The sequence below is a fragment of the Uloborus diversus genome, unplaced genomic scaffold (genome assembly GCF_026930045.1).
Source record: "Uloborus diversus isolate 005 unplaced genomic scaffold, Udiv.v.3.1 scaffold_239, whole genome shotgun sequence".
Taxonomy (NCBI): Eukaryota; Metazoa; Arthropoda; class Arachnida; order Araneae; family Uloboridae; genus Uloborus; species Uloborus diversus.
Window position 1 is genome coordinate 174,568 of NW_026558394.1, and position 14,329 is coordinate 188,896.

The 14,329-nt window shown below is 35.1% G+C and overlaps 1 protein-coding gene across 1 annotated transcript; it reads right to left on the bottom strand.

The window, feature by feature from the left end:
• Positions 1-6,903: 6,903 nt before the first annotated feature.
• LOC129233191 (zinc finger protein 570-like) lies at positions 6,904-14,076 on the bottom strand. Its single transcript, XM_054867253.1, has 3 exons — positions 13,925-14,076; positions 13,263-13,687; positions 6,904-6,998 (listed from the first exon to the last, which is right to left on the bottom strand). The coding sequence occupies exons 1-3, from the start codon at positions 14,074-14,076 to the stop codon at positions 6,904-6,906; spliced, it is 672 nt and encodes a 223-aa protein (XP_054723228.1).
• Positions 14,077-14,329: the final 253 nt, after the last annotated feature.

Genomic DNA, 14,329 nt, shown 5'->3' on the forward strand with positions numbered 1-14,329 from the left:
TTATATTTAAGTAATGTATGGTGAATTTCTCGCCAATTCACTTGCCCATGTTACAGTTCCGCGTTATGATGATTTCGTAATTTACTATTCCACATTGTGATAATTTGTTCGGAGAAATTTTCTGAAAATTGGAATAGAAAAAAAAAACAAAATTGATTTTTGAAAAATCGCTTCGAGGTGCACACCCTCATGCTACAAACTTTGCTAAATTTCATGAAAATTGGCCAAATGGTCTAGGTGCTATGCAAGTCACAGAGATCCAGACAGAGAGACTTTCAGCTTTATTATTAGTACAGATTTAATTTAAAATACTAACACATTCCTGTCATTTTTAATAAAAGGAAAGATAACATGGTCAGTCTCTTCGGACGGCCCTGCCCCTGCTTTCCTACCCTCTGTGCGGCCTTGGTCAGGCCCGGATCTACATACTCGCAGACCCTGCAGTGTGTGTGGGGAGGGGGGCATGCCACTGAAAGTGCCCCCCCCCCGGCCCTTAGTGACATAGAAATTTAGTAGGCAGTTAGCCGCCGTGCTGATTTTTGGCAGGGGGCCTCAAAATTGATAGATTCGGGCCCGACCCTGGTCATACTGTGTTCTTTCATTGTTCGTATTACAGTACATGTAGGTGTAATTTGTTTTATAATTTTGTATTTGAATAAAATTTCTTTTTTGAAGCTACACTTATTTCACGGTAACAAGAAATTAGTTTACATTTTACTGGTGAAAAAACAACTGACTTCCCTTAATAACAAAGAAGATATACTGCAATCACACCTGTTTAAACGAAATCAAAGAGACCTATTATGCTCTAGATGAACTAAAATAAGTAACATACAGTAAAAATGTTTAGTTGAAGTAAAAAGAACTTATCTCTGCACAATGTGTATCAGCATTTCAAAACTGGATGTATCTTATCAATGTGATTATTTGTAACTATTCTAGAAATTGGCTCCAACTTTTGAATTTAAACTTGTACATAACCCAAACTATTAACAAAAACTCTCATTTTGCTTCATAAGTAAACATATTTTTACTTATTACTTGTGCAATGTATTCAACGTAGGGAAAAAAAACATGTTCAAATCAAACAGATATTACAATAGGCAGTTTAAATTCAAAATTCTCTAAGTATTATTCAATTGTCGTTGTGAGAAAATTATTTGAAAATCTTTGATCCTCATCAGATTCATTCTCATCGGATGATTATCAAATCGTAATTTTCCTTTAAACATCATGCGTTTTATACAAAACAAATACAATGTGCATGTGGAACATATAGAGCATTTCTTAAACGGCAACATTTTTTATCCAGTTTGCTTTCTTTTCCAACTGTAGAACTGAAAGTTGGAAAAAAAAATAGCACGGAATATATCCATTACGCGAGCGAACATGATTTCAACATCAAAACAAATATTGCATCACGATTTTAACCATCTCAAACCCAGGGAGCTCAAACCTAATTCTCTCATTGGTTGACATCAGTTAATCGCTCCAAGTACATGCGATTATCATCGACCAATAGCTCCTACCCCGACTTCTCACTTGCGATTGTCCAAATTGTTTCACTTGAATTTGACTGCCAACAGCGATTGCAAATCTCGGTGATTGCGATTGTCTTTTTTGCGATTGTGTGTGTTTCACTTGAATCCGGCCCTTAGATTGGCAGACAATCTTGTGTCAATATTGGCTTCTTATTGCATTGGCAATATTCTACTTAGATTGGCAGACAATCTTGTGTCAATATTGGCTTCTTATTGCATTGGCAATATTCTACTTAGATTGGCAGACTATCTTCTCCAAACATTGCTCAACCATCATGGTATTTAGATTGTGAGACAATATTGGCGAAAAATTGGTTGAATTCTGGCAAGCCAATATCGAGCAGAAGATGGCTCTTTGATGTTCAACCGATTTTAAAACTAATCGGAAAAATGATTCATTTTCCTAAGTGAGCAATTAAACATTGTGTGACGAGCCTTTGCTTTTATGTTCGTCTTTTAACAGTTTGCCCGTGTGGCAACAGCTGATGTATTTTGAGAGAACAGTTTAAAAATAAAAGATGGTAGTGGAACAATAAATATTGGAGTTGCAAATTATTGAATAAAGTAGCACTAACCTGTCATTTATATAATAGGACACAACACACTGCGTTGCCTCACACAAAGAGAAAACTATCATCTTATGAAACATTATTTAAAAAAGGAAAAAAAATAATAAAAATTCTCACTGATAAATTTTAGAGAAAGGAATGTATGATTCTCCTGGAACTATTGAACACAATGAACCAGCAATGTGTTTTGGGGTCTCCGTCACCGAGTGGCGGAAAGCGTTTGCTCTGACAGCCGCCCGCGTGCAATAAAGGGATCGATTCCCATCGTTGCTGTGGGCGATATCTCCTTCTCTTTTGGATGTAAATCCTTCCTGTGTGTTTGTCCGAAGGCAAGGTCCTTTGTTCACAGTCCTACCTTGCATGTGAACTTGGTTAGCTTCTTTTTTGATGTAGTTCGGTATAAAAAGTGTTTCCCTTACCCGGAAATAGCCTAGATAAAGCGCAGGAAAACACTTAGCTGGTTTTAAACTACAGTGGACGCCACTTAATTGAATCGGTGGTTAATTGAATCAACTGCTTTGATGAATGAAATTGTCGAAAACAGAACAAAATCCAGCGTTATTGAATTAGCCGCTCTATTGAAGCAGCCGCTTTATGGAATCAAAACTGTTAGTCCAAGAGCCCATGAGTGCCAGTCCTACGTCATAGTATAAAGGCCCAACATGTTTCTACGTAAGGACATCACAGCAGGTAAGAAAGATTCGCTATGAGTTAAGCTGAGTCGCGTTGGCTTTGGCAGGAAAGAGGTAGAAATTGCTGCAAAAGGCTAAACTACTAAACATCATAGAGTCGTTCCATGTCACGTGACCTCGTGGTCCCCATCCAACCCTGTCCGATTTGGAGGACATTCTACGAAAGCGCAGACATGCCTTCGAAACTAACCTATGCAAATTTTCAGCTTTCAAGACACAAATCATGAGGATCTACGATAAGTTAAAAAGAAAAAAAAGCGGGCTCCAAAATGGCATCCAATGGGAAAACTGTGCTAAACATGGCATTTTGTTTCACAAAGCTGATCCGCCATTTTGGAGCCTTTTTTTTTTAATCGATCCTAGATTATAGTGCCTAGAAAGAGTAGTGTGTTGATCGAAGAATAAAAGTTGAGGTGAAATGCGAGGAAAATCCAGATGGCGTTGCGCTCAGGGAGCACGCTATGCTCCTTAATCAGACTCGTTTTAAATCAGCGATTGCATGCTAATTTCGCAGTTTAAAAGCCCCGCTTTTCGGATTGAACTTATTTCAGCGCAAAAGACAAATTCTCTAAAACGTTCTATTTGTTACACGGGGGTTCATTTATTTTTCGAAGCCATACAAAATTACCTAATGCTAATTTATATTCAATGAAAATAGTAGACTATAAGAATTTAATAACTGCGCATCTCATATTTCGAAATAAAACTGCTTCTAAGTTCTTGAAGCTAATTAAAATTATCAGGCTTCGCAGTCTGAGTCGAAGAGTCAGAGTCGCTTGAAAACATACCGACCCCGACCTATTTTTTCTTTAATTTTAAGGGAATTTCCTTGCATTAAAAAAAATAATAGAACCACTTGCTTCGCTCACATACATAACTGCATATTAATTTGCAAATAACTGCAATTGGTAACCAGCTGGCTTGATTATTTGTTGAACTTTCAGTAATACTAATCAACGTCAAACCGCTAGTTTGCTTATTTTTATAACTTATTTTAAATAATAGAACCTGTCAGCAAACGGTTTTGTTGCCGATAATTATCGAAATAGAAGTAGTTTTTGTATCTGACGTTATCACTGTCAAAAAAAAAGTATTTATGTATTTTTATTTTTTATCTCATATGTAAAATAGTGAAAGAAATGTATCCCTAAAAACTAAAAACAAATAGGGAACCTCCTCGTCCCTCTCCTTTGTCTAGCATTGCTAATGATAGCTTTAAAATGTTCTTTTAAGAGAAAACTCAGCTTCTAAATCTCCCTACCCCTAACATTGATTCGTAAATTTTCTCCTACTTAAAAAACGATCTTTTTATCGTCGATATTGTTTTCCACATAATTTTCACTATATACAAAGACTACAACATTTGGAGATTTTGTTAATTTTATTCAAACCCAATATTTGTTAGGCAAATTAATATGAGCAATTTCATTTATAATAGATTTATACGTGGTTATTTCAGTTTCATCTGCGGAAAGATCAAGTCAGAAAATTGTCGGAGGTTAAGGTTTTTCCCGAGGCACCATAACTTCCTCACCATTTATCTTATACATATAAAATCTGAGTATCTATCTATCTATCTATGTCCAAGCTTCTTCTCCCGAACGACAGTGAACTGACCATCGAACCAGGTATCGATGGATTCGTCATCTTCCCGTCTTCATGTTTGGCTATTTAACATAATCCTCCGATAATAATTAGCGGAGATATCAATTAAAAACTATGAATTATGACTCTTAGATTTCAAAATCAAATCCCTATTTTTTCGAAGGCTTTCCTCCATTCAAATTATTATTCAGTGCTTCATCTCAACTTTCCATAACAATGCTTTTATTAAAATGTATAGCGGGTGAAGAAAATCATTGAGATGAAAGATCTGTTGCCATTTTTTTCTCGAATATAAAGAAATAAAATTAGGCTTTTGTTTTAAGGCTTTTCCTGTAATCAGGGTATTTAAGTTGTTTACTTCTCGATTATTTTGCCGTAATCTGCAGCAAAATTTTGCTGTTTTTTTTTTTTTTTTTGTTCAAGCCTGATTGTTAAATACGCGTCACATGACATAACTTTCATTTTCGAGGAGGACCGTGCACGTCGTAAAGTAAATGAGTGATTTTCATGCAGTTTATTTTTAGTTTGCATAGTACTGATTTAGAATGTGAGTTTCCCTGTTTTCGTGTGGACAATCTTAGAGAACACTTCCCACTGATATAAATCTTGGTGGGAAGATTTTGATAATGGGGTTATTTCCTTCAGTGAAGAGTACTACTTTTCGTCACTGAAATTGATTAAATAAGCAAAAAATAAAAAAATAAATAAAATAACATGGACCCTGAAAATACCTTTTTTTTTCAACTTATTTTTTAATTATTTTTTTATATGCCAGATTTTTCAAACTTTGCGTTGTCTTTATTACGTCACAAATGATGCACTTTGACGCATCTTTCTGTGGCATTCCCACGTTATGATAATCAAGAAGCGAATTAAATATGGCGCTCTACGCTTGCTATCAACCCTATCGTTGCCAGTACACGTGAGTAAAGATGCGAATTAAATGTCACACGGCCACAATGAGGGAGTTCATTTGTAAAACATTACAAGGAGCGGGGAGAGGGGGGGGGGTGCTTCTAAAAACTTAGTCGGCGCAAAAAAAATTCAAATATCTTTGGAATTGAGAAATTCAAGTCATAAATATTCAATTAAAACATCATATTTTGTGTTTTAAGGTAAAATAATAAGGCTTTCCTCCATTCAAATTATTATTGAATGCTCCATCTCAACTTTCCGTAACAACACTTTTATTAAAATTTGTAGCGTGAAGAAAATCACTGAGAAAAAATATCTGTTGCCATTTTTTCCTCGAATATGAACAAATAAAATTTTGAGCTTTGTTTTGAGGCTTTTCCTGAAATCGAAGAATTTAAAATGTTTACTTTTTGGTTATTTTTCCGCAATCTGATTTTTTTTTTTTTTTTTTTTGTTCAAGCCTGATTGTTGAACATGCGTCACAACTACTATTATTTTCGAGGTGCACCGTGCTTCATCTCAGCTTTCCGTCGATTGCTAATTTAACGTTTCATATTGTCTTTGTTTCATGAGTGATTTTTTGAGGCTTTTCTCAAGTCAAATAATTAAGTAATTTAAGTAAATTACCGCCCTATAGCACCACCACACTAGAGTCACTCTATTGTGGTGATGCCTATAGCCAGGGCTTAGGCAGAAATACTCGAAATACATCGCCAGCTCAGACATTCCCAGTCGAGCTGGGAATGTCTGAGCTGGCGGTGTATTTCGAATTAAGTAATGTTTCTTTAGAGAGTATTCGACCTAAAGTATTTTAGGGCATCATCACAAATACAATAAATGAAGCATTTAAGCTTTATTTCACGTCGTAAAGTAAATGAGAGATTTATATGCGGTTTAATATTAGTTTGTATTACTGATTTAGAACGTGAATTTTCCTGTTTTCGCGTGGACCATCTTGGTGGGAAGTTTTTGATAATGGGGATGTTTCCTTCAGTCAAGAGCACTACTTTTAGTCATTGAAAGTGAAGGAATAAGCAAAAAATAATAATAATAACGTGAACCCAAAAAATACTTTCATTTTCCCAACACTTATTTTTTAATTAATTTTGTAAAATGTCCCATTTTTCAAACAAGGCGTTGTCTTCATTACGTCACAAATGATGCACTTTGGCGCATCTCTCTATCGCGTTTCCATGTTATGATAATCAAGAAGCGAATTAAATATTGCGCTCTACGCTTGCAATCAACCATATCGTTGCCAAGATATTTTGCTCTGTGAAGGGCAACAGTAAATGGCATTTCGTCATTTGTAATGTCATTGGTTGCACAAATACTAGAGCGCAAAGGAAGAAAAAAAAAAAAAACCCCGAAGGGGCCCGCTCGAGGTGCAAAACGCGTTTGTGGCAGGCGAGCCAATACGCCCCTGCTTACGAAACGCCAAGACTATACTCGATTCAGCGAGAGCTGATAGAGGAAGTAAACAAAGTGGGGAACTACTTTCATGACTTACTCGCCCGATTGGCAATGTTATTCGCATTAAACGCGCTGACATTTCGCTTATCTGTTTGGCACTGTTTTCAATCATCCCAGCGCAAAGCAGACATCAGTAACGCCAATTGTCACGTTGCTTTCTTTACTTCCACTATCAGCTCTCGCTAAATGGACTATAGAAGGTTCTGCCTGACGGAAAAAGTTCATTTGTAAATCATTACAAAGGGGGGGGGGGGTGCTTCTAAAAACGGTGTCAGCACAAAAATATTCAAATATGTTTGAAATGGGGTCGTTTACAAAATTTTAAAAGTATTTTTTTCTGAAAGAGCATACTTAAAAACAAAAATGTAACGTAAAACCCCTCAAAGAACTCAAATATCACGCACGTAAATGCTTAACGTTTCGTGATATTTGAGTTCTTTGAGGGTTTGTACCTGGAAAACGGATTGATGTAATTCTTGTACGACCATGTGGACAGAATCCATCCAAATATTTATCTGAGTGGTATGTTGCATTAATAAACACCCGGGCAACGCCGGGTAGTAGACTATTTTATGTAAAAAGCGGATTGCTATTGTGCATAAATATTTCCGATATAGTCTATCAGATGTAATTCAGTTTAACGTGAGTAAAGATTATAGTTGATAATGCATATATTTTCCCCTTTTGTGCTGACTGAAAATGTACTCATAACTTGTATCATTGATAACGATTATTAACGTTGATGAGGTGTTTTGGCAAAAATATGTTTTACTGGTGTTTTGCAAACCTTGCTTTAAGCGCATTTATTTATTCCTTAACGCGTTAGAAACTAGTGTCAGTGTACTACAAAAGCATCAACTGGACTGCTCTTACATTTTTTAGGTAGCCCGTGCAACGCCGGGCACGCAGCTAGTAATATGCTTAAAATGCGCTCCAATAAAATGTTTTTCGACATGCAGAGCACAAATTGAGCAATATTTACCAAAAACTTTGTTTGACCTGGGAATTGAAAGAGTTCCACTTCTTTAGTTTTTCTTCATCTGCTGGAGCTTTGAAAAGCGAAACCTCTCCCTTGCATGTTCTGTACCCCATTTTGCACCCTGGTACGAAACAAGATGAAGCTTTACTTCTTCTAATGTTCAACTTCGATGCCTCCATTAAAAGCCTTATAAACGCTGTTTTCTTTACTAATGATAAAGCTAAAAGTCTCTCTGTCTGTTAGGATGTCTGTGACGCTCATAGCGTCCAGACCGCTCGGCCGATTATCATGAAATTTGGTACAGAATTAGTTTTTAGCATGGGGCTATGCACCTCGAAGCGATTTTTCGAAAATTTGATTTTGTTCTTTTTCTATTCCCATTGTAAGAACTTTTCACTGAGCAAATTATCACAACGTGGGCGAGTAAATTACGAAATGGTCGTAACGTGGAACCGTAACATGGGCAACATAGCAAATTGGCGAGAAATTCATCATCCATTATTTGTAAGTATACAGGCGAACCAAATGAACTTTTACTTCTCTACTACGGGCAAAGCCGTGCGAGTACCAGTAGTATGAAATATTCACGAAATATGGTAAAAAAGATAATCGCGGAACTCAATTGTAACGAATTCCCGCGTCTACTGATGTAAACACCGCGAACTCTAGCGTGCTCCCCAACCGCACTGCCCTCTAGCGCTTTTCCTAAAATTTGTCTTCAAGAATCGTAAGGGGGACAGCGCCGGTCGGCACACTACTCTTTCTAGGCACTATACCTATGTGTGCAATCTTTACTAATAATAAAGCTGACAGTCTATCTGGATCTCCGTATGGATAACTATCAGGATCTCCGTGACGCTCATAGCGTCTAGACCGTTCGGCCGATTTTCTTGAAAATTGGCACAAAATTAGTTTGTAGCATGGGGGTATGCACCTCAAAGCGATTTTTCAAAAATTCGATGTTATTTTTTTTTCTATTCCAATTTTAAGAACATTTTACCGGTCAAATTATCTTAACGTGGACGAGAAAATGACCAAGTTATCATAACGTGGAACCGTAACATGGGCAAGCAAATGAACATAGCAAACTGGCGAGAAATTCATCAGAATTAGAGTAATTTTTGTAAATATACAGGCTAAACAAGTGACCTTCTAATTTTCTACTGCGGGCAAAGCCGTGCAGGTACCGCTAGTTACTAATAATAAAAGCTCAAAGTTTGTCTGGATATCTGTCGGGATGTCTCTCTGTGACGGCCACAATGCCGAAATTTTACATACTGTGAATGAGACCTTGTCGGGACCAAAGAAAAACGACCACATAAACGGAGTGACCACTAAACCGGTCGACTACTCATTGAGGTTTCACTGTAGTTGTTTGAAATGTTCATAAACGGTACGCAATGATGCTCTAGGGACAATGAAGGCTGAATAATTTCTCAAAATACGACGTGATATGCTTACAGTTAAAGGGCTGCTAAAATTTTCCCATAACTTGATATAATCAATTTTCTGGTACTAAAATGTTCTGTATATATTAAACACCTAAAATGAAATCATTAATAAAAAATTATATTCATTTTCATTACGAGTAGCTAGTTATTTACTGCTAACTCTTCTTAACTACTCGTATTTCGATTCAAAGTTCAAAAATTATTTTTTCCTCCTTGCCAATAAAAGTTCAAAGAAAATCTGAGGAAAATTACAGAAATGTATCTTAACTACACGGATTTTAAGAATTTTTTAAATCGAGCGGTCTCTGAGACCTCACGTCCCCTGTTACGGGTTAAAACTGCCAACATTGGGAAATGTATGTGTATAAAACGTTTTCTTTGCTTCGATTCGCAACAAACTTGGAGTGAAAACATTTAAAGTGTTTCTTTGCGAACTCCGAGGCACTATGATCATTAAATTAGAATAAAAGGAAGTCATCAGCTTGTTTTTCTGTTTTCAATCTTTAAAGTGTTACTTTGCTTACTTTACCGAGGCACTATGATTATTAAATTGGAATAAAAGGAAGTCATCAGCTCGTTTTTCTGTTTTCAATCTTTAAAGTGTTACTTTGTTTACTTTACCGAGGCACTATGATCATTAAATTGGAATAAAAGGAAGTCATCAGCTCGTTTTTCTGTTTTCAATCTTTAAAGTGTTACTTTGCTTACTTTACCGAGGCACTATGATTATTAAATTGGAATAAAAGGAAGTCATCAGCTCGTTTTTCTGTTTTCAATCTTTAAAGTGTTACTTTGCTTACTTTACCGAGGCACTATGATTATTAAATTGGAATAAAAGGAAGTCATCAGCTCGTTTTTCTGTTTTCAATCTTTAAAGTGTTAATTTGCTTACTTTACCGAGGCACTATGATCATTAAATTGGAATAAAAGGAAGTCATCAGCTCGTTTTTCTGTTTTCAATTTTACGCGCAGGTCGCATACGTAAAGTTTGCGCAACGAAATTTCATTTTGCTACTCAAAATGCCGGAATTATACTTGCATCATTTTGTTTTTTGAGAGAAATTTTGTTTTTACCTAAATGACCTCTCTCACCTAAAATGGAATAGACGTTGGCGGGGTAGCTGTAGCAGCAGTTTATAGCTTCAGAAACGTATTTGTTGCATCGGTGTACCGGTGTGAAAACAACACGAGAATATCCAGAAAACTTTTGAAGCTTTAGTCTTTAATTATGTTACAAACATACAACTTTTTTATGAAACAAAGATAACTACAAAAAGTACAAATAAATCAGAAAAAATAATCAAATGGCTTTTTTTGATTAAGTTTGTTTTAAAAAATGTATTGTAAGTACTTAAAACAAAATTGATGTAACGGTAATGTCCAATTTATAAGCATGTTCACTAAAGTTAAAAAAACACCAATAATGAGAATATAATCAACACTTTTACAACAATCAAATACAAGGGTAAAAGCAAAACGAGTTACAAAGCCAAAATGTCAGCTGTCAAGCTGTTTGGGTTCAGCACTGCCTCAAATATGCATAAAAGACTGCATAAATGGGACGAAATTGGATTCATACCTACTGGATGCAAAAATAGATGTTTCACTTAAGGGAATTGAAGAATTATAACAAAATAACATGCTAGGGCTTATACAGACTTATGACTGCATGAAAAATGCCGAGAGGAGGAAAAAGTAAAAAGAAAATTTGAGTTTTCACCATGTTTTTGATGAGGAACCAAGGAGGCTTAAACCTATGAAAATACGATAATTAAAAGAGTGTTTCGTATCAAATGAATCGTTCCTCATTTTTTTACAACGTTTCTTAGTTAAAAACTCAAAAAACCTCTCATTTTTAAATAGAAAGAAGAGTTTATAACCCGTACAAGTGTTATTATACGCTCCAGTACAGGATTTTCGTCAGTTACAGTTCGCACAATGCATTGCAGTGACGCCAGGTGAACTGTCCATTGTACAATACAAAGCCTGTACACGCATTTTTTTTAGACGATGTATATAGTATTCACAAATCTAAATAACATAAAATTCTTCCGTTTTAAATGTTCTATTTGATAGCCCTTGTCCCCAAAGCAGAATACCACTAAATTTGCCACGTACGTCGCAGAACAGATGCCTGAGCTGCAGTACAATTTTGCTCATATGTGTTGAGGAAAACTGACTTTTCCGCAGTCTTCTTCAAATTTCAGTGAAATTTCAGCAGAAAATCTGCAGAAACCGCGGTGCAGAAAATCTACATAAACTGCTGTGCAGAAAATCAACAAAAACTGCAGTAATCAGTAAAAACTGGAAATTTTCCACAAATATCTTCCAACTCAAGACAGAATTTTGCAGAAATTTTGCAAATGTCTTAAAATTAGAAGAAAATCTCAAATGTTCGCAAATTACGATTATTTGGCGGAAAGCTCGCGATGTTGAACTCGATACGTCCTTTGCAGGACTTTTCCAATCGATCTTTATCCACTGCAATTTCCGCCATACACATATGTTTTGGAAACATACTAACACTGACACACGAAAATATGATTGCTTACAAATTGCACAAGAATATGGCTTTTCGTTAGAATGTATCCTTAAATGAATCTACAAACTTACACGCTGAGAAAATGACTTTTTACAAATTTAACTAGAGTATGGTTTTTCTTCAGTATGTGTAATCAAATGCGTCCTTAGACTTTCACTTCCAGAATATGACTTCTTACAAATTTCACAAGATTATGGCTCTTCGTTAGAATGTGAACTCAAATGAATTTTTAAACTTCCACTCTGAGAATATGACTTTTTACAAATTTCACAAGAGTACGGTTTTTCTTTAGTATGTGTCCTCAAATGGATCTTTAAATTTCCACTATAAGAAAATGACTTTTCACAAATTGCACAAGAATGAGGCTTTTCGTTAGAATGTATCCTTAAATGAATCTTCAAACTTCCACTCTGAGAAAATGACTTCTTACAAATTTCACAAGAGTATGGTTTTTCTTTAGTATGTGTCCTCAAATGGCTCTGTAAACCTCCACTGTGAGAAAATGACTTCTTACAAATTTCACAAGAGTATGGTTTTTCTTTAGTATGTGTCCTCAAATGACTCTGTAAACCTCCACTCTGAGAGAATGACTTCTTACAAATTTTACAAGAGTATGGTTTTTCTTTAGTATGTGTCCTTAAATGGCTTTTTAAATTTCCACTAATAGAAAATGACTTTCTACAAATTTCGCAAGAGTATGGTTTTTCTTCAGTATGTGTTCTCAAATGCTTCCCGAGACTTTCACTCCGAAAATATGATTTCTTACAAATTGCACAAGAATATGGCTTTTTGTTAGAATGTATTCCTAAATGAAACTTCAAACTTCCACTATGAGAAAATGACTTCTTACAAATTTCACAAGAGTATGGTTTTTCTTTAGTATGTGTCCTCAAATGGCTCTGTAAACCTCCACTGTGAGAAAATGACTTTCTACAAATTTCACAATAATGCGGTTTTTCTTTAGTATGTGTCCCCAAATGCTTCTTTAAACTTCCCCTGTAAGAAAATGACTTCTTACAAGATTCACAAGAGTATGGTTTTTCTTTAGTATGTGTCCTCAAATGGCTCTGTAAACCTCCACTGTGAGAAAATGACTTCTTACAAATTTTACAAGAGTATGGTTTTTCTTTAGTATGTATCCTTAAATGGCTTTTTAAATTTCCACTAATAGAAAACGATTTTCTACAAATTTCGCAAGAGTATGGTTTTTCTTTAGTATGTGTCCTCAAATGGATCTTTAAATTTCCCCTGTAAGAAAATGACTTTTCACAAATTGCACAAGAATGAGGCTTTTCGTTAGAATGTATCCTTAAATGAATCTTCAAACTTCCACTCTGAGAAAATGACTTCTTACAAATTTCACAAGAGTATGGTTTTTCTTTAGTATGTGTCCTCAAATGGCTCTGTAAACCTCCACTGTGAGAAAATGACTTCTTACAAATTTCACAAGAGTATGGTTTTTCTTTAGTATGTGTCCTCAAATGACTCTGTAAACCTCCTTTCTGAGAAAATGATTTCTTACAAATTTTACAAGAGTATGGTTTTTCTTTAGTATGTATCCTTAAATGGCTTTTTAAATTTCCATTAATAGAAAATGACTTTCTACAAATTTCGCAAGAGTATGGTTTTTCTTCAGTATGTGTCCTCAAATGCTTCCCGAGACTTTCACTCCGAAAATATGATTTCTTACAAATTGCACAAGAATATGGCTTTTTGTTAGAATGTATTCCTAAATGAAACTTCAAACTTCCACTATGAGAAAATGACTTCTTACAAATTTCACAAGAGTATTGTTTTTCTTTAGTATGTATCCTTAAATGGCTTTTTAAATTTCCACTAATAGAAAATGACTTTCTACAAATTTCACAATAATGCGGTTTTTCTTTAGTATGTGTCCCCAAATGCTTCTTTAAACTTCCCCTGTAAGAAAATGACTTCTTACAAGATTCACAAGAGTATGGTTTTTCTTCAGTATGTGTCCTCAAATGCTTCCCGAGACTTTCACTCCGAAAATATGATTTCTTACAAATTGCACAAGAATATGGCTTTTCGTTAGAATGTATTCCTAAATGAAACTTCAAACTTCCACTATGAGAAAATGACTTTTGACAAATTTCACAAGAGTATGGTTTTTCTTTAGTATGTGTCCTCAAATGCGTTTTCAAATTTCCATTCTGAACAAATGATTTTTTACAAATTTCACAAGAATACAGTTTTTCTCCAGTATGTATTCTCAAATGTATTTTCAATTGTGAAGTGTAACTAAATGTCTTTTCACAATATTTACATGAATATGATTTATCTTCCATGTTTATATGCATTTTTAGCTTAAAATTTGGATTCACAAGATTAGACTGCTTAACTGTGATCTCATATGAGTCCCCTTGCCTGAACTCCAATCTAAAAATAAAAACAGAAATTATTTTATTCTAATGGAAAAAAAAAAACAAAATGAATACAGTTATCAAAACAAAACAGTCTTATAGTTTCGCAAATTTAATTTTTAAAGTGCCGTGAGTAAACAATATTTTAGACATTTAAATACACTGGCAAGAAAAAAAT